The 20,638-nt window shown below is 44.7% G+C and overlaps 1 protein-coding gene across 1 annotated transcript; it reads right to left on the reverse strand.

The window, feature by feature from the left end:
* Nucleotides 1–1,816: 1,816 nt before the first annotated feature.
* Nucleotides 1,817–20,409, reverse strand: Serpinb5 (serpin family B member 5). The gene is made up of 7 exons (XM_070028623.1): nucleotides 20,330–20,409; nucleotides 13,581–13,753; nucleotides 12,998–13,135; nucleotides 10,740–10,857; nucleotides 9,543–9,685; nucleotides 6,998–7,165; nucleotides 1,817–3,465 (listed from the first exon to the last, which is right to left on the reverse strand). The coding sequence occupies exons 2-7, from the start codon at nucleotides 13,746–13,748 to the stop codon at nucleotides 3,073–3,075; spliced, it is 1,128 nt and encodes a 375-aa protein (XP_069884724.1). The 5' UTR covers nucleotides 13,749–13,753; nucleotides 20,330–20,409; the 3' UTR covers nucleotides 1,817–3,072.
* Nucleotides 20,410–20,638: the final 229 nt, after the last annotated feature.

Below are 20,638 nucleotides of genomic sequence, written 5' to 3' on the forward strand. Positions count from 1 at the left end.
GGGACTGAGCCCAAGGAAGTATGTGGAAGTCTCCATTGCCCATGGGCCTGTGGAAGATGTCTGATCTTACAGTCACTGGGCACGTTCTGCTCTTTTCATTGATGTGAACACTGGGCACTGGCACGTTATTAAATGTCATCATTGATGGGACTTCCTTTCCCAACTGAATTATAAAGTCCTTGAAGGAGGAAAACAAGTGTTATTCCTCTCTAAACCCTTGTACCTTTATCCCAGAATGATGTACTTGGCGGACAACTCAAACCGTACAAACTGGCCCACCTAAGAACTCACTTGGAAAAGAATTTTGAGCTGGGGAAGAAAATTATTTAAATGTAGTCTTGCAGTCACAAAAACTTGACCTTGTAAAGCATGCACATATTTATTTAGCCATCCAAAACCCAGCATGAAGGACTCTGAGCTACCAAAGATGTCAACTGGAAATTTCCTTGTGTTAAACAAAAGTCCCCTACACCCTAAGAAATTCTATTTGTTAATTCCTTGGCCAATTCACCTTTTCAACAAAGCCAAGTCTAACTTCAACCTGGCAAAAATCAGAAGCCGCAAAGGGGAGAGTGGGGGGCCCCGTAAAGCAAAGGTCCACTCCAGCGTGCCCCAGCACCAGGAGAAGAGAAGTGCCGGGAGCTGGGTGACGTGGACTGGCAAAAGAAGCGTATCAGGACACGGCTAAGGGGAGGAGCGGGCAGTTGTACGCCAGGTGTGTTGTTGCTGTGCTAATGGGTGCGTTGGGGTAGATTTATTCATGTAAACCAAATGAAGGCAAAGCAAAGATGCACCCTGTGGCAGGACGGGCAGACACGAGAAAGAACGCTGCAGGCCAGAGCCAGGGGCTCACAGCCACAATGTGAGCTGAGAATCACAGTTCCATGGCTAGCCTTGGCAGCCACATCCAAGAGACTCGGATTACTCAGTCAATCAGCCAAGAGCTGTTGGAGTGGAACTGGAGGCCTGGCTGAAGTGCTACAACACCAGCAGTGAGCAGAAAAAAAACATCTAAGCCCTGAGTTCAAGCTAGAGACGTCAAGACATCAAACTTTTATTAGGGTCTGCACAGACAGGGGTGATCAGTCCTAGAAAGCTAGGTTAACTCTCAGACACTAAGTGACAACCCTCCACCACCAGTTGGGGAAGGGGAATGATGCTGGCTGCCATTTTCTGCGGGATCCAGGGGCTGATAGTAAGCAAGACCCTAATGTTATGTCATAAGGTATGCAGGGGTGGGTGAGTGTCTGTGAGTCTGTGTGTCTGTGTGCTGGTCACAGGGCTTGAACTCAGGGCTTGGGTGCTTCTCTACTTAAAGCTGGTGCTCTACTACTTAGGATACAGCTCCACTTCCAGATCTGTATGGTTCATTGAAGATAAGAATCTCACAGACTTTCCTCCCTGGGTTGACTTCAAACCATGATTCTCAGATCTCAGCTTCCTGAGCAGCTAGGATTACAAGCATGAGCCGCTGCACATCATTGTCTGAACAATCTTAGGGATCTAGGATGTAGTTCCTTACCAACATCTAAGCCACAGTTCTTGGCTATCATTTCCAAACTCCCTGACTGGTACAACAGGAAGTTTATCCTAGCCTTAATCAGGTAAAAAGGGGAAACAATTTGGAAAATACTAAAATGCACATGTCTGGAAAGACAAAGGGATTTTAAATATAGAGTGTAGGGAAAATCAAATGGAAAGATGTCAAAAGACCCTGAAGATAGTTCCGATGGAATGATGCATCAGCTTGGTTCTATTTCAAAACAATCATTAAGAAAAACATAAGGAACAAGACACATAATCCAACAATATTTTATTGTCAATAGCAGAGAGGAAATTCAACGGTGAACCTTGGGGGCAAGAAGCACCTATTTACAATGAAAGGTGAGGAAGGGATGAGGGAAGGCATTGCACAGGACCTGCAGTGCATCAACCTTCTGGGAGGAAATCCAAACATGACCCTGCAATGTAGTCACCTCAACAGATCTACTGTACCAATCACTACTCCTGTGAGCTACAACTCACCATCTGACGTAGGGGAACCCACAGACTAAAAAAGGTGCTGTGCGCACTCTCAGCACTGTCCTCGTGGAGGCCCCAGGCTTCAGGTCCCTTTCCTTTCCCTACCACATTAGACAAATTCCTGCCTTTAGAGCAATGGTGAGAATCCCTGGTAGTCGCTATCCAAAATCCTTGAGAGTTACCCAGAAGCCCCTGCCACCAGTGGCACACCTGGCCAATGTCAAAGTAAATGTCAAAGTCAGATGTAAAAGTCAATGTTGACCCAGCTGAGCTTCCAGGGTTTCTCACGCTGCAGCTACTACAGGCCTAAAATTCTTTGCCCAATGTCCCCAAATCTAATTGGGTTCTGCAAGGTGTCTTCCTAATGGCACACTTACTTGTGAGCAAAATACAACTACTTACTTGTCCATTTTGGATGAATGGTCTCTCTACTTTGTTGCAGAAATATTAAAGTTCTGATTTGCAGGTAACCAGACTAAGCCAGCCCTTTCAATGGAGTTCCAGAACATACAGTATATGCACTACAGTATATTTCTAAAAGCTACAGAATTAGGGAGTTGGGGGCGGGGGAGATAAGTAAACATGAACCCAAGGTTCCTGGGACTAGGGTAACTTTGTGGATCTCATGTTCTGTAGTCTCTTTAGACTTTGGGAAGTGAGACTACCTGGAACATTCCCTATCTTATTGAAGAAAAGCCAAGTCCTGGGAATAAGATCCTCAAGATCTTTGTTAGAGGAATTCTTGCATGAGGAAAATGGTATTTCTGCCAGTAAAAGGGCAGTTTGACAAATAAGGAATATGTATTTGTCCCATGGAAGGTGATCTCTTTACATTAAAAGCAAGTCATATTCTTTAACAACATATATAAAAACAAAAAGAAACCGAAGGGGAAAAATAGAAGAAGGTATGTTAGTAAGGAAGGCTACATATGCCATGTACCAGCCGCCTGCCAACCCAGCAACATTAGTGTGTTTAGAAAGCAACCCTTTGCGTGCAGCATCTACAGAACGCTGCCCCTCTCTGGTGGGACTTCACTCAGGCTCTGCCACTTAGGGAGAACAGAACTTGCCAAAGAAAACGATGTTCCGAGTTTTGTTGTGCCGGATGAGGTAAATAAATGGGTGGTTGGCATTGAACTCATCCTTGTGTTGCAAGATCCGGGATCCCGGCACTTCGATGGACTCGCCACCATCTTCTGTTATTTCTAGGCACACGCTGTGAATCACATTGGAGAGGGCCACGCCCTTGGTGTCAGACATCCCAGAGAAATCAGAGGTATCTTCATTAAAGGTAGTTTTCAACCCTAGGTTTTCCAAGTTAACCTTGGGATCAATCATCTTTTCCACCTTAAACTTCGGAAGGGAAAGTTTGACCTTGGCGTTGGCCAGGATGCTGGGGTTGGTCCATTGTAACAGCGTCTCTGAGCTGAGTTGGTTTTCAATCTGAAGCACAAAAGGGAAAGGAAAAAAAAAAGAATGTATTACCAATTTGTAACAGATCTTGTTAGATTAAAAAACAGTGGAAGTGGTTCTATGGCTCAAAGTGGTAGAGCACTTGCCTTGAGCTGAAGAGCTCAGGAACAGCGCCCAGGCCAAGAGTTCGAGCCCCACAACCAACCAAAACTAAAACAAAAACAAAACTTAAAAAACGGTGATGGTCGTCGTCGTGGGTTTGGGAGCATTCTGGATGGACCATCAAAGATGGCAGGTGACTAGTTTTTCTCCTAACAACCAAGAACCACCTTGTTCTGCTCTTCTCCTTCCCACACAACAGAGCATTGCTGGCTTTGAAATTTGTCAGAGCAAGGTTTTGATTTGTTGTTGTTGCTGCTACTCTGGTATTGGGGCTTGAACTCAGGGCCTCAGGCTCTCATTTGGCTTTTTCACTCATATCTGAAGTTCTACCAATTGAACCACACCTCTACTTCCAGCTTTTTGCTGGTTAATGAGAGATAAGAGTCTCATGAACTTTTCAATCCAGGCTGGCTTCAAACTGCAATCCTCAGATCTTGGCCTCTTGGGTAGCTAGGATTACAGGTGGGAGCCACTAATTCCTGGCTAATCCTTGCACCAAACTTGAGATCTTTTTTTGGGGGGAGGGGGGAGAACGAGGAGAGAGGAGGAGGTAAGTAATACAGTTGCCTTAACAGAAGCTGATGCATGGATTCTAATGATGTATACACAATAGTAAAATAATATAGAAGTATAAAGGCTTTTAAACTTATTTTCTGAATGGTTTTATCATTTGTCTACAGAGAAATCCAGAATATTCATGCTTGGGAATGACAACAAAGTTAATAAGTCTAATTAAAGGTAAAGTTATTCTCATTTTGTTTTTTATTTTGTTGGCCTGAACTGGGTCCTGGGTGCTGTTGCTTAGCTTTTTTGCTCAAGGCTAGTGCTCTATCATTTTGAGTCACAGTTCCACTTCCAGTTTTTAGGTGACTAATGAGAGGTAAGAGTTTCACTGACTTTTCTACCCAGACTGGCTTTGAACCAAAAATCCTCAGATGTCAGCCTCCTGAGTCGCTAGTATTACAGGAGTGAGCCACTAGCACCTCGCTCTTCTTGGGATGTTGTTGTTGTTGTTTTAATATGGGCACTTGGACTATTTCTTAGTCATTCATTAAGATTGTAGATGAATGCAATCACCTTAATTCGTTTGAAAAATGAGAGCTATGCTATGCAAAAGTCATAAAATGGCCTAGTCAAAAGTGGAGGCACAGTTCAAGCAAGAGAGCACCAGCTGCGCACAAAGAAGCTGAGCAAGATACAAGGTACTGAGTCCAGTCCCCAGTACCAGCAACAACAAACAATCAAGTGGCTTAGTCATAAAATTCTGCAGGGAGCAAATCTCAAATTGCTCCTTGCCCTCTTCAACCTCACCACCGGTCCAAGGAGAAGTCAGGCACCACTGAGAACGTCAGCATCCTGACTGCCACTGTCAGAGCAGTACTGCGCCAACATTGCCCAGTATGCAAAGCGAGGGAGAACAGCCCTCCGTGTCCACAAGAGACCACGCTGTTAAGGGCTGGACTGCGTCTCTCTGTTTATGCATTGAAGTCCCAGTAGAAACACCTCAGAATGGGACATTGATTTGGATACAGGTGAAATAACTTAAGATGACATCACTGGGGTGAGCCCGATTCAAATATGAACTGGTATCCCTATTAAAAGGGGGAATTTGGGACACAGACAGAAAACAGAGAGACAGAAAAGGCATGTGGAAATGAAGGCACAAGTCAGGGTGGAGTGTCTACCAGCCACAGAACTCCATCAGAACGCCAGCACACCAGCGGAAGCCAGGGGAGGCCTGGGTGGACTCTCCCTCCCACTTCTCAGAAAGAAGCAAACCTGCTGTGTGTGTCGCTGGGGAACCATGAGGAAATAAATGCCCTCACTCCGCCACCCCAGTTTATGGTGCTTTGTGATGGCAGCCATAACAAGACAATAAAATTTGTGTTCTTAACAATTCCTCCATGAGAGTCCAACAAGCATTTTCTTTAGGTCAATATTTTCAGAAGAAAAACAAACACTTTTATGAGGGCATTTGAAATAAGGAAGAAAGGAAAAATCTCAGAAAGCTGAATAATAGCTTAAATATGCAGACATGGAAATGGACTAAGTAAGAACAATACCTCAAACCAAGAATGAGGACAGGAGTTATTATTCAGCTAAGATAGTGAGGAATATAACATAATGATATCTAAAGAAACAGGGAGATTGGGGTCAGGTTAGACTGTCTCTGGAAAGGCATAGGTAATTAAGGCCTGACTAGAAATACAACACAGAGAAGAGGAGGTTTAGGCAGCTGGACAGAAGCTGACAGAGCTGAGAGAAAGCTAAAACTCACTCATGGGCATACTGAACAGCTACTTTTATTTAAATCCTGCAACCTACAGTAGTCTGTATAAATGGAATATTATAGCCCCTTCTTTACCTCCCATTTTTGTTGTGCTGGTCCTGGGGCTTGACCTCAGGGCCTGAGAACTGTCCCTGAGCTTTGGGGCTCAAAACTAGTGCTCTACCCCTTTGAGCCACAGGGCCATTCCTGGCTTTTGGGTAGTTCATTGGGGATAAGAGTCTCATGGACTTTCCTGCCCTGGCTGGCTTTGAACTGCAATCCTCAGATCCCAGTCCCCTGAAGTTCTAGGATCACAGGTGTGAGCCACCAATGCCTAGCTCAAACCCATGTGATATATGTGTATGTATTATACATATATATATATATGCTGCATATACATATACATATATATGTTGCATATAATATTGATGCATGTAAGTATGTATATACATATATGTTTATCTACATACACATACAAACATATACATGTGTGTAGATATACATATAGGTGTATATATTTTGTACACATCACATCAATATGCATTTCATATTATACAATATGACTTGCATAATGGAAAAACTGGAAACATGATAAAATCTCATATGTGTCCAAAAATGCGCAACACAGAGTGAACCCTGTGGTAAGCTGTAAACTTGATTAACGATAATGCTTTGATACTGGCTCGTGAATTACAACCCATGAACCACACCAATGCAAGCCACTAGTACCAGAGGAAACTCTAGGATTGGGGGAGGGAAAAGTGCACATAAGCTCAGTATTGATGGCTCACCTTTCTGTCGATTTAAAATTGCTGTAGTAAAAAAAAAACATCTACGAACTGAAAACATAAAGAACTTGTGTTCCCCAGAGAGGCCAATGCTGAGCAGAGGGCAGGCCCTCAGCCCAGTTGATAATGGGACTGGTTCTACGACAGAGAGCCAATTATCCTCCCTTCTGTGAATAAGCACTGGCAACAGTTTCTAACACTCTGGGAAGACGTAAAGGGGGTGAGGATGTGGAGCGTTCAGCCCCATTCCTGGTGCTATGTAAGTGCGAGCAGCCACCTCTCATAGTCCCACCCCGCATGGTCCACACATTTCCGTGCCCTGGGGCTCCGCCTGCCTCCTCACCCTCTCCAGGCCCGTGGACTCGTCCTCCACATCCTTGGGCAGCAGGACAAGCATGCTGAGGTGCTTGTTCTGGAAAGGAAGCTCGATGATCTTACAGCCGATGTCATCGATGTTGCCCATACAGAACGTGGCCTCCAGATTCATCATTTGCACTGGCTTCGTCTCCGTCTGTTAATGGCGAAAGGTTTGGATGGCTTCATTTCTCAGTGCACATATGAGTAAATATACACACACGACATATGCACACACATGTGTATTACATACACACATTTGCTCTTATAATTTCAGGTCAGTCTGCATTATGATTCGTCACCTGGGACCACACCTTGCTGAAACTAAACCATCAAAGACCATCCTGGGAAGCCCTCTGAAGCCCTTTGAAGCTTCCTTTGAAAACATTCCTGTGCTGTACAATTCCACCTGCTGTACTTGTAGGGACTGTATATGACTTCCATTTGCATGTATAAAACATTAAAATAAGATAGCATCAAATATAGGCAGAGTTTCAATTAGTCTTTATAGATGCCTATAATTCCAAGACCCTTTCTCCTGGTGGGAACTCGTTGGAAGGTACCTACCATTGATACAGTGCTTCCTGAATATATACCTAATACAAAAATAAATTTAGCATAGGGCCACGTGTGGCGGCTCATGCTCAATCAACCTTCTTGCTACTAGGGAGGATCCTGGCTCAAGGCTAGTCAAGGCACAAAGTTCAAAAGACTCCATGCCTGTCAATAGCCGGGCGGGTGTGGTGTGAATCTGTGGCGTGGGAAGCCGAAGCTGGGATTTGGAGGATTGCATGTCTCGATCAGCCTCAGGCCAGAAGGAAAGTTCACAAGATACATCTCAACAGCGATAGCAACACAAAGAACGATGGACTGGGGGGGGGGGGGTGGGGAGTGTCAGCGGGAGGGGCATGCACTCATCCTCCTAGCTGCAGAAGGAAATGTAAATAGGAGGATTGAGGTACAAGCGGGCCAGGACAAAAAGTGAGACCCCATTTCAAAATTAACCAGAGCACCCTTCCATGAAACAAACCAGCATTTATTAAAGTCCTTAATATGCTACCACAAAGGAGGGGGGGGGTGTGAATAACCAAAGCAAAACATGGCTGGAAGTGGGTCTAAGAACTATATGTGGAAAACATCTGAAAAGTGTGTCCTTAATGTCTCAGGCACACTTCTGGTGGTAAAAGTCATTCCTGTCCCAAGTCAACTTGGAGGGCACCAGGGCTGGTACAAGCGAAGCTCAGAAGTGGGGACAGGCCTCCTGTCTCCCTCTAGAACCCACTGCAGTGGGTAAGGAGCAAGAGCAGTGGCTCCAGTCCCCCACTTTTGCAAAAGCACTCTGAAAGCCCATCAGGTCTTGACTCACAGTGTTCAATCACGCCGAGGATCAAGCCTTGGAGGACCGATTGGTCATCCCGCCAATAAACTTACAGAGCACCTAGAGATGTGTTGGGGATGTGGCTAGGATCTGTGGATGGAGACAAAAACACCTGCCCCCTATGTATGAATGGAAGGGCCAGATTAGCAAATCGATTTTGCTGGGAAAAGTACATTTGAGGGATGAGTGAATACGAATAAACATTCTAGGGTGGAAAAAAAAGGCAGCGCTGAGAGGCAGTCCAGCTGACCCAGCCATAGGCTCTATCTAGTAAAGCCTTTCTCCTAGATTCTAGCAATAAGAAGGTGATATACCTTGGGACTGATGACAGGTAGCCTGAAAGCTGGAACTGATACACAAAGCTATGGGTAAAGTAAGATACGTTCAAGTATCATAACTGAAGTATTTATTGCTGTTGAAGTATTTATTGCCATGTCCCACCAGAGGAGTCCAAACCACATCATAAAGTTCCCTACATTTTCCTAGGTTCTGTAATAATAATAAAAGTAATAATAATAATCAAATGCCCAGTCTCGGTTCTTTGGTTTCATCTGGAAGACAGATGTTTTATATATGTCTATGAGCTGTTTTTGGCATGTCCCCCTCGCTAGTATTCATGAGATTGCCCTGAAAGACAGGCTTCTAATGCTTCTTGTTATGAAGAACTTTGTGATGCAGATGAGGAAGTGTATATCATTTTTCTTCACAGATAATTAACTCCTTAAAAGTGACGACTTAAAATACTAAAATAACCAAACCAGGCTGGGAACTTCACCCAGTAAGTAAGTCAGGAGACAAGTAAATTAAAAGAAACTTGAACCTCGCATTTCACCCAACAGGTGGTCTCATCAACATGTGAGAAAATGAGATCACAGAGAATTTGGTGAATAGGGAAAGATTCCTAAATAGTTGAGATTTCCTAAGAATGCAAAGGTCTCTGCAAGTAAGGTTTTTCGGCATAGCTTTTGTTTCTTTACCTTCCTTGCTAGAGTTCCCTGTATTTTCCTTTCCCTCACAGGTGTGAATTCCTGAACACACACACACACACACACACACACACACACACACACACACACACACACACACCACGTCCCTCCCTCATGCCCTATTACCTTAAGTTTTTAAACTCTAATTACTACTTTATGTGGCCACATACCTTGCTGACTCTGAAAGGGCATTCTTTGGTTTCTGATTCTGGAAATTTCTTCATCCACTTTCCAACAAAGTAGGCAGCATTAACCACTAGGATTTTGGTCTGATCATTTACATGGTTGTCAGACAAAATGTTTTCAAAGTGACCTGCAAATGAGTTTTAGAAAAATCATACATGGCAGAGTTCTTCCAAATTACATCAGACGTGCACATGTAAGTTCAGCTTGTGTAATGTAAACCCTGGAAGGCAAGGCCCATGAATTTCAGAAGTCTTTTCTCTTCCTCTGGATTGCCACACCTGAGGGAGCAGAGACCGAAGACTGGAAAAGAGCTCTTTCTCACTCCTGAGTGGGAAATGTATGACCTTCCCCTTCTTCCCTGGCCCTGGGCTCTGCCTTTCACATCCATCACCTCATTTGTTTCCCAGGGGTCCCATAAGGCAAAGACCATTATCCTCATTTTACAGTTGAAGAAACGGAGCTCAGCACAGAGGCCAAAAGCTGTCCCTTACCACACAAACACTGTCAGTACAGCCCTAAGAAAGGTGACATGGTCATTTAGTTCCAATTCCTTTCTATCAAAGAAAACAACTAAGGAAATTTTAGCATGGGGAAGATCAGGCAGAGAGTGGCCTGGAAACAAGCATCTGGAAGCAGGGCCGGAGGCTTGCTGAAGAAAGGCCCTCGGACTAGCAGACCTGCATGAGGAGTTGGGAAACCGAGGAAAAGCTGCTTTAAAAATTGGATCCTTCTATTTTGTTTGGTTTTCTATGTTTACTTTTGCCTAAGAATTTTCATTGTCCATGTTCATTAGTAAAATTGGTATAATTTGTTCACTGGAAGCAGCTTCAAAAATCAAGTTCATGTCAATCCTTCCCTTTCCACGCTGAAAAACTAGCTTCATGATCTGCTCAGAGCAAAGCCTTGTAGAGCTGGGCCTCCACGGGGGTATGTGGAGCCTGTGGGAGAATGTGGAGAGGTTCACTAACACTGGAGCACTTGAGATTTCTGCTGAGGAATGAGTTAATACTAGTAATGCCCAGAAATGGAAGTTGTTGACAGGCCTCAATGGGCTAGAATATAGCTGTGTGCTAATAATATCCCAAGGAATTCTCTGGATGTTCAAGTTTAGAAGAAGGATTCATGGGGATAGGAGACCTGTTGACTTAGCCACTTATAACAGAACAAATAGAGGTACTTGCCATCTGTAAGTTCCTTAATGGAGCTGTTGATCTGAGTTTTTGTTTCATCCGGTTTATCTTTGAAGTCCACAGTTTCCAATTCATTTGCATATGGCCTTTTTGTAGAGCTGATAAACTCCTGAAAAACACCCAGTTCAATGAGTCACAAAGCACTAGCTTTGTTTAGCTGTGCCAACAAAAGGATTCTTTAAGCATCTATTACCAAGGATACAGATGTATGAATGGAAAAACCTCATTTAACAATCACTGCATTTTCTTTACACTACATGTTTCATTTTGCCCAATTATAAGACAGTATCAATGATTCAACACACTCTTCACTTACATGATGGGCTTTTTTGGAGAACACAAATAATATACAATTATAACATGAACTTTAATTTCAAAAGCATTCAAAACACATGTCATAGAAAAGCAGAGATGTGTACAAAAAGAGAACAGAGACAAGAAAAGTTATCTTCACTAAAACAAATATTCTACAGACTTTTGATATTCAAAGAATGGTCCAAGAATTAGGAGCCACTGAGTCACCTGGAACCGTGTGGGAAAGCTAGCGTCCTAGACCTCCTGAGTCACACCGCCCACATGTTCTGTCTGCCCATTAAACTTTGAAGTACAGTGATATGGAAAGCACAGCAGTGTGTCTGCCTGTAATGCCTGCTTAAAATGCAAAAGCCCACACCTTAACCCACCAAACTTAGTTTAAGAGATCTGAGGCTGAGTATTTGTCCTTTAAACCAAAGCCCAGGTAGCTTGAATGTAGGTGGCCTTCTCAACCCACACTTGTTTGGACTATTAACTGGGAAATCTGCAGGTGCTATATACCAACAAAAGCAAGGGAACGCAGTGGGGGAAGATGGACTAATCAGGTTGAAATAACTCCAAACATTGAATGGAAAGGTCAGTGAAACTAAATATGACTGAGAGTCATGTCACTTCACTCCCAAACACAGGGACACTGCACTCTTAGCCAATTAACTCGGCTTTGGTTAATTGCAACCCAGTCTTGGGGCTGACTGATGCCATTAGATGTGGCAGGCACTAAGAATATCAGAACGCCTCAGCGAGATGAAGAACTTCTATCTCTCACTTCAACCACTGGTAATATATTAGGCATATCCTCAAATACCACCTGGGAGTCTTTAACATTTCTCCATTCCCAGCCTCAACTCACATTTCAATTTTGTTTAATTTCCCAGATGATGGTTGGAACAAAAACAGTTGTGTGTGTGTGTGTGTGTGTGTATCTTCAAGCCACCAGAAGAAAAAAAAACTCATGACAATATTTATTAACTTCTGTTCTCAAAAAGTCTCAACTGAAAAATAAAAGCCTAAAGTTGTGATAGCATGGCAAAATCGTTGGCTTAGTAGTCAAGCTTTTAGATTTGGGAAACTCAAAATGCTGATTATTCAATCAGGAACCAAACCATTCCCTAGAGAGGGAACTGCCCCATAGTCTAAAACATTCATTATGTGTTTTATTTTTACTTCTTGAGATAGTACAGGAGCTTAAACTCTTGCTTGGCCTTTTCACTCAAAGCTGTAGCTCTACCGCTTGAACCACACACCCATTTCTGGCTCCTTGCTGTTTAATTGGAGAGAAGTCTGTCTGATTTGTCTGCCAAGGCTGGCTTCACACCAGGATCCTCAGATCTCAGGCTCCTGAGTGCAACTATAAGTCTAAATACAGATAATTAAACTATACCAGGGGGTTCAATATAAGGGAACTACAATGTTTAGATGTCTGTTTCAAGAAATGGATGCACTAAATAACTAGACCTGCTTTGCCAATCTGATGATGCCAATCTGACCAGCCTAGAAAAACAAAATTAATTTCTAATGAAGGCAAACTGTGAATTCATTGTAGTTTATTTTTCTCACTGATTTTTGAGAACTACCAGGAATATATTGTATTCATAACCAAATCAGATGAAGTGCTTAAAACATTGTCAGGACTTATTCCAGCTATTTAAAGACAAAGGAGTTTATCATGAGCCATTATCTATTGAGATAGCTTTATGAGATATGTGACCAGGAGAAAGCAGGACTTCTGAGGGTTTAAGAGGGTAAATGGAAGCACACCAGCTTGCTCTAGACTCTGAACTAGATGGTGTGAACTGTGGTCGAGTCCCAGTGCATTCACTTCTCTCTCAGACCCACATTCAATACCTTAGAAATGAATAAGTTGTAAGCCTAGCAGTGTGCAGTGGCCCACATGGTTAAAAGATAAATCCTGCTGATTGCTTTATATTACTTACTGTGGAAGGATTCAACGATTTGTCTACGTAGAGCCGCTTGATTAGTTTCAAAGAGTAAAAGGAACTCAGTTTATTTACATCTGAGGTGACTGTTTGAAATCCAAAGGGCACATCTTTGACATTTTCAAAGTGGAGGACCTGTGAACAGAAAAATGAAGTGCATTGTGACAAAGCCTTGCCTCTCCCAGGGGACGTGAATGCAGGGACACGGAAACCCCACCATCTCTCCCTGCTCGGGCGTGCAAGGTGTCAGGTGATTTGCCAAGGACACTGGCAATGAGACAGCTGTGACTGCCCAGCAGCTTCCAGGCTCTCCATCATGATCTGGTGCCGGCTTTCAACTGGGGATGCAGGACACATAAATGACTCCACACTCGAAAACAGATTAAGGGTCCTAACATTGGACCTCTCAATCCTGAGCAATTCTAACCACAACGTCTCCACTTTCCCATAGGCCCTGCCTATGGGTTCTCATAAACATGCATGCGCACACACACGCATGCACTTGCACGCACACACACACACACACACACACACACACACACACACACACACACACACACAGCAAAGCATAGGTGCTTACCTGCCCGATTTCATTGGCTGTGTCACCTTTGGCACCAACTTGAGCAAGCGACAGAGAGGTGGACAGACAGATCGGTGAGAAGAGGACATTGTCCTGTGGCTCCTTTTCACACAGTTGTTTGAACAGGTCAACAGCAAAAGCCGAATTCGCCAGTCTCAGGGCGTCCATGGGGCCTGCAACCACAGACAAGGGAGAGAGGCCATTCCTAGGGCACGGTTCAGGATCTGCCCCTGTGTGCTACCAACACACACAGAGTTCTTCCTCAGCAAAAGGAATGACCGCAGGTGCAAGAAAGGAAGGAAGATTGGGTAAATTCAAAAAGAAGCCTCAGGGCAAACATTCTCGGGTATATGGGGATCTTCTGTGTGGGCTGTCCTACCCAGAAGCACAGCAGCAGCGGCCTAGCCTGGATCCCATCCCTCCCACCTCCTCCTCAACACGTAGTCAGAGCAGCAGATTGTCCAAATCAACGTCTGTGTGCTTGGTAGCTCAGCAATGGCTCATACCTATAATCCTAACTACTCAAGAGGCAGAGATTGGGAGCAATTGCAGTTCACCATTGGCCTAGGCAAAAAGTTTGCTAAGTCCATCTCAACCAGTAGCTGGACATGAGGTCATATATCTGTCATCCCCAAGTAGAAGACTGAGATTGGGAGGATCAAAGTTCCAGGTCCAGTTCAACCAGAAAAGTTCACAAGACTCCCATTTCAATTGGAAAAGCTGTGTGTGGTGATGTTCCAGGACACTTGTCACCCCAGCTGATGGGCAGTATAAATAGGAGGATTGTGGTCCAGGCCAACCTGGGCAAAATGCAAGACCCTCTCCCAAACATAACCGGAGCAAACAGAGACATAGCTCAAGCCGTAGAATGTCAGCTTAGCAAGCTCAAAGGCCTGAGCTCAAACCCTAGTAGCACTACCACCAAAAACTAATTTTGTTTTAAATCCTTGGGACAGTGTTTATTATATAGTGTTTCAAACAGGATGATGATTAAATCCTATAAAACAGACATTTTGTGCATCATTCAAGGTCAAATTAGATCTATTTTGTGTGATTTAACTTAGTGTTTATTAATTATTATAAAATGAAGTATGTCCTCCAAAAAGACAAGCTGACATCCTAATCTCCAGTCCCTGTGAATGGGACCCTATTTGGAATTAGGGTCTCTGCAGCTTTAAGTAGAGATGAGGTTATACTGGAGTTAGGTGGGCCCTAGAGAAAAGATACAGAGAGACCCACAGGAAAGGAGATGATGTTTGTGACACGGACACAGAGAATCAACATGACCTTAAATGTCTCTGAGCAAGACATGTGCCATCATGTCAGAAAGTTGCACTGCTGGAGATTGAATTTCTTGGCCAGGACTCAGAAAGGTGTTAGCATCAAATGCCTGGACAGGGCCAGACCTGAGGCTCTACTCCTGAGGGCTGGACAGAAATTCTAAAGGCAGAGATCCAGAGGAATGGCAAGGAGCTGACCCCCTGGCCTTCAAATACACTTTCGGAATTCTCTAGTTGCGGGTCATAAGGTTTGTTGTGTGGGAGATGGACTCAGAAAGATGATACTGCATCTCACTGCCTAGAGAGATAAATTCACTACCAAAAACAGTAACTATGTTTCACCCTATGCGTGCTCACTGGGCATCCCCACTGACTTCCTCTGTCCCCGGTAAGTACCACGGGGACACTGTACCTGTACTAAGCAGGTGTCCATCATGCCTACCCTAAAGTTATGGTGGACATTGGACTTTTGCTTAAATCCTACAGCCTTGGTCCTTCCCCTCTCGTGGTAGGTTGGTGGCCAGGGATAAAACATCACACCCTGTGGATCAGATTGTGTGCAGACCAAACCCAGTAGGATAGGCTGAGACAAAAATAGAAAAGAAGAAACCTGAAGAGTGCCTACCACGGGGGAAGTTCAAAGAGACTTCCCATTTTATACGCTTGTAGGAAAATGGAATGATGAGCTGGGCATGGTAGCTCACACCTGTAATTCCAGATACTCTGGAAATTGGAATCAGGAGGGTCCAGGTCAGCCTAAGCAAAAGGTTATCAAGACTCCATCCCAGCAGAGAAGCTCAGTGTGGTGCTTGTCTGTAATTCCAACTATATAGCAACAAGGAGGAGGATCACAGGCCAGAGCTGGCCCTATGTATAAAGGGCTGGTGTGGTTCAAGTGGTAGAGTGTTTGCCTAGCAAGTGTAAGACCCTGAATTTATAACTCTGTATTGAGGAAAAAAAGAAAGAAGAGGGGGAAGGGAGAGGATGAGAAAAGATTGGGAAATGGGCAGGGAAGAAGGAGAAGAGAAGGAGAGGGGAGAAGGGAGGAAAGGGGAGGGGAGGATAGAGAGGGGGAGAGGCAGGGGATAAAAAAGATGGAAATATACAGGAAGGGAGGAGAGGAGAGGAGGGAAGGGGAGAAGAAGGGAAGAGAAGGGAGGAGAGGAACCCAGGAAAATTGGTTTAATAAGGGGAAAGGGACAAGAAAGAGCAACAGAGGGCGTGATTTTGATCACTCTGTTCTATGTATGTATGGAAATAGCACAATGAAATTCCTTTGTCCAACTAATAGATTCTTAGAAACTGTTCATGGAAGGTTGGAGGAAGGTGTATACATGACTTTCAGAAAAAGAGGTCTGGCTCACAGACTTACTGGCAGCAAATGTACTGTTGATAATGCTCAGTTAGTGACAACAAAAGCACAGCATAAACTCGAAGTCATGAGCTGTTTCTTCACCAGATAGCTAACCTTAACCCAGAAAGCCTTCAAACTTTTCGATACTTCAGCAACAGAAGGCCTAATAAGGCTAAGAATAAGATGAAAATACATTCAGAGTGCTTTAACAAGTACAAGTAATACTCCTCAACATATATTTACTTCCTCAGAAAAAGAAAACGTAGAATCATTGTTGCATAGTTGGCAGCAAACAACAGAGTGGTTTCGTGTGTTTGGGGAAAAAAGCATGTGTGTGTTCATGGATTCATCTGCTAAGGCTGTTTGACTGCCAGCACCTAGAAATGAAGGCAGAAAGAGGACCAAAGGCTAAGGAAATGCTCCTTTTACTATTGATTCATTATAGTATTTGGGGATACACTTAGCCCAAATGACTCTGAATGCAAGCTCATTGAGCATTTAATACACCTAATTACACCACACATTAATACTGTGTTGCAATGTCAGGCTTAGATCCAGGGACCTGCTGAAGAAGGTAAACCAGTGCACACCTGACACCTGGGAGGCTTTCCCACCAGCCAGCCCCTCCCTTCCAGACAGTCTCCCACCCCCACCCCACCGTCCCCTCACAGGTAATCCTCAGTATGAGAATCCAAACTCATCTACCTTCCCATCTAAGTTTGCACCTGGCTCTTGTCTCAGAAATTCTCCTTGGCAATGGGGAGAGTCATGCACTCCTTCCTTAATAGCCAAAGCACATATAAGCTGCAAACCATTGTTTGATGTTAAACTAAAAGTATCAAAGAAGGGCCACACAGAGAGAACTTTGGAGCACAAAACAATCACTGATTTATATTTTTTTTGTCGATTGTGGGGTTTGAACGCTGGGCTTGAGTGCTGTCCCTCAGCTCTTCAGTTCAAGGCAAGTGCTCTACCACTTGAGCCACAGTACCACTTCAGGTTTTCTGGTGGTTAATTGGAGATAAGAGTCTCACAGACTTTCCTTGTCAGGCTGGCTTTGAACCGCGATCCTCAAATCTCAGCCTCCTAAGTAACTAGGATTACAGGCGTGAGCCGCCGGCACCCAGCCAATCACTGATTTTTAAAATGAAATATTCATGGCAAATCTCATCAGGTGCTCTGCGATTCATCTCTAGCCAATTAAAGTCACTGAGACACTGATCTGGGCTGAGGTATCTCCAAAGATGACTGCCACCATCCAACTGCCACTTCCCTGGATTGCAAGCCAATCCAAGCATTTAAACACATCTCAGTAATGTCAGCAATACATGCCCAGGGATCAGTGTCAAGTTCCTTCACCGCCCATTTTGCATGAGCAAATGCTACAAAAATTGAGAGATAGCAATTCCTAGGCAGTAAGTCTACACAACTAATGGCTAAAATGACTAAAATGACTAAAGTCACTGCAAAGTTTTCCAATTTATTATCCCCTTGGTACAGAGATTTCTCCTTTCGATGTTTATGAGAATTCTATAATGACTTTTATCAAAGATCATTTTTGCTTTTAACTCTAACACAGGAGCCACCACAGCATTATAGAGTCACTGAAAGGCTTTAAAGGAATTTTCCTTCAACCAAGGAAAAAGTGAGATGCAAGTCGAAGTAATAACACAAAAGGGTCATTTTTAAGAATACATAAAATGTTATAAATTATATAAAATTAGATGAAATGCCTTGCAAATTGTTTTTGCTAAGGTGTGGTAAAATCAAATACCTTTAAAGCCAGACAAGATCTTGCTTTGGGATCTAGTCTGGCCCCACCTCTTCATTTTGCAAATGAGTGAATGGTATTGTGAAGAGCTTCTCCCAGGCCACCCACACAGGGAGTGAGAGTGGCAAAACCAGACCCAGAATCATTTCTTCCAGCTCTTAGCCTGCCACTTCCCATCCCACTTCACTCCTTCTGTGGCAGTCATTGTATCTCTACCAGCATTCTTCTTGCCCAAAGTGTCTTGAGTTCCCCAAATCCTCAACAATATCCTGTGTGGATTGTTTTGTTTTGTTTTTTTCTTAATGTGGTTTGTTGCTTTTGTTTTGTATCAATACTGAAACATTACCCTATAATCATCCTCCTTGTGGGAGCTCTGATTCTCAAGGTGTGTGCTCTTCATCTTTTCTGAGTCCTTACTCAAGTCAGGCACTGAGGTAAGTGTTAAGAAATCGAAAGTGAGCAAAGCATGGCTCCTCCCTCTATTGAGCTATCAGCGGATGGTGTAATCAGGATGATGACTGTTTTGATAAGGTTACCTAGGGAACCCTTAGGAGCATCTAAGCCACACTGGGAATCTCAGTAACATCTCCACAGAGACAGTAACAAGAGTCCTAAAGGATGTGTAAGACTTAACTCATGCAAAGCCAATGAGAGAACGGATATGATTCAAGGGCTGCATTGGCCCCGATGAATGGAGGAACTACCTATCAATATGTATTTGGATGTGTGAAGAGAGCTCACTTCTCTAGACTTTCAGCTTGTTGCTGTCACAAGTCTGTGTGCAACATTTCTTCCTTCCTCAAAAACTAATTCTTCCCAGTGTCCTTAACAGGCCTCATTTAACAGATGAGGAGATTCAAGACTTTAGTGAAAAGGCCTTGAGAAACCTTGTCTATTGTAATACTTCTACTGGAGTGCCTAAAAGCACAGCCTCTGTGTTTCACTTTCCAACACTCAGAGAAGAAAAGTCAGTACCAGATAAGGAAAAGATGAGCTTGTCTAGCGGCTGTGGTATGAAAGAATAAGAGAATTAGATGAAGTGATTGCATAAATACCTATGGAAAGTGCTTTGATGTCAGGAAAGTACAATGAAGCCACTAATAACAAGGTTAATGACTTTAATTTCTGATGGAGAAGGAGCTTCTGCTTTGCTCAGGGATTCTAAAACATTATACTGCTTCTGGTTCCTTAGAAGCCTCACCTGGACCAGGGACCCAACCCACAGCTGCCTAGCAAGTGCCAAAAGGGGCCAAGGTGCTGAGCCTGCATGCCCCCGAGACAGACTGTGACACAGGGCCACCGCCTTGGCACAATCCACGGCTTTTGGAAGCCAAGAGAGAAAGCTGCTGACTCATTTCTGTGGAGAAGCCTGGGCTCACACAGCCCTCCCCCCATCAAAGAGTCCATCAAACACCGGCATGTCCAAAGAGCATCAGAGGCTTCGAATTCACCGAATTGTATTGACTATTCCTTGCAAGAAATTGAGAATCCAAAAGATACTAAGAGAGTCCATGATGTCATGGAAACAGCAGTAACCTGGAAGTCTGAAGCGCGAATTCTAGTTCAGCAACAAGGCCAGGTAAGCTGTGTGACTCCATCTCTGTGAGCCTCAGCCACAGAATGGCAGGGCTGAGCAAAGGCAGGCCAAGGGGCCCCGAGTTCTGAGCATGCGCCACAGGACCACGGAGCAGCCTAGCATGTCACATGGAGGTTTAATGCGACATAGTTAAATGGAGTCATAAAAAGAGCGGGGGGGGGGGGTAAGTAAAGGAAAAAAAGAAAAGAGGGAAGGGAAGGGAAGGAAAAGAGAAGAATAAAAGAAAAGAAAAAGTAGAGCCCTGCAGGAGGAAGAAAATAGGAGCTAACCCACTTTAAAAGTCCCAGAATCCTCATCGGAAGTATTCCACCTGTTTAGGAAGCATGCTGACCTCGACAGACAGAATACTTTCTATCTAAAAGGCAGCAGCCCCCAGTCCCTGGTCCCTGCTTGGAGGCTTCATAATACCCAAATCAGCCCGTAAGTCTTGCAGCTACGCAGCCACGCGAAGGCGATCAGAGCTGTGTGTCCAGGGTGTGCGGGCCACGCCCTTTCTCGGACCAGCAGGTGAGACCCATCGGGGAAAGGCCCCTCCACCCGCGGCCCACACCGCGTGTCAGGTCCTGCGAGTCATCCTGGCGCGCAGTTCTGGGACTGTTCTCCCCACTCGGCATTCCTGGCACCCAGGGGTCTGGGATCTGGAGTTGATTTGAGGGGGGGGGTGCAGGGGCTTGAGAACAGGCTACCCCAGGTTGAGTCACCAGCTCCAGCCGCCACCGCGCGCCCTGCGACCCCTTCCTGGCTTACCTGGAGTTGCAGCTGTCTTGGGATAATGGGCAGCTGGGGGAAAGCAAGGCGCTCCAAGAGCCGGCGGCGGAGAAAGCAAAGCTGCTGCGCGGGGCAGGAGCAGCAAACTGCTCACCGGAGCCCTGCCCGCGGTGGCCACGCCCCCTGCGGACCACGCCCCCGGCGCCCCCGCCCGCGGTGGCCACGCCCACCCCTCACCTGGCCTCCTGGGCTTCTGACTCATTCATGCAGGCTGGCATTGAAAGAGGTGATTCAGGCTGAGCCTTTGTGGTCTGCAGGGCTTCGGAAGGCCTCCAACAAGCCGGGGCA

Source organism: Dipodomys merriami, unplaced genomic scaffold (genome assembly GCF_024711535.1).
Source record: "Dipodomys merriami isolate MVZ:Mamm:240054 unplaced genomic scaffold, mDipMer1.0.p SCAF_2, whole genome shotgun sequence".
Lineage (NCBI taxonomy): Eukaryota > Metazoa > Chordata > Mammalia > Rodentia > Heteromyidae > Dipodomys > Dipodomys merriami.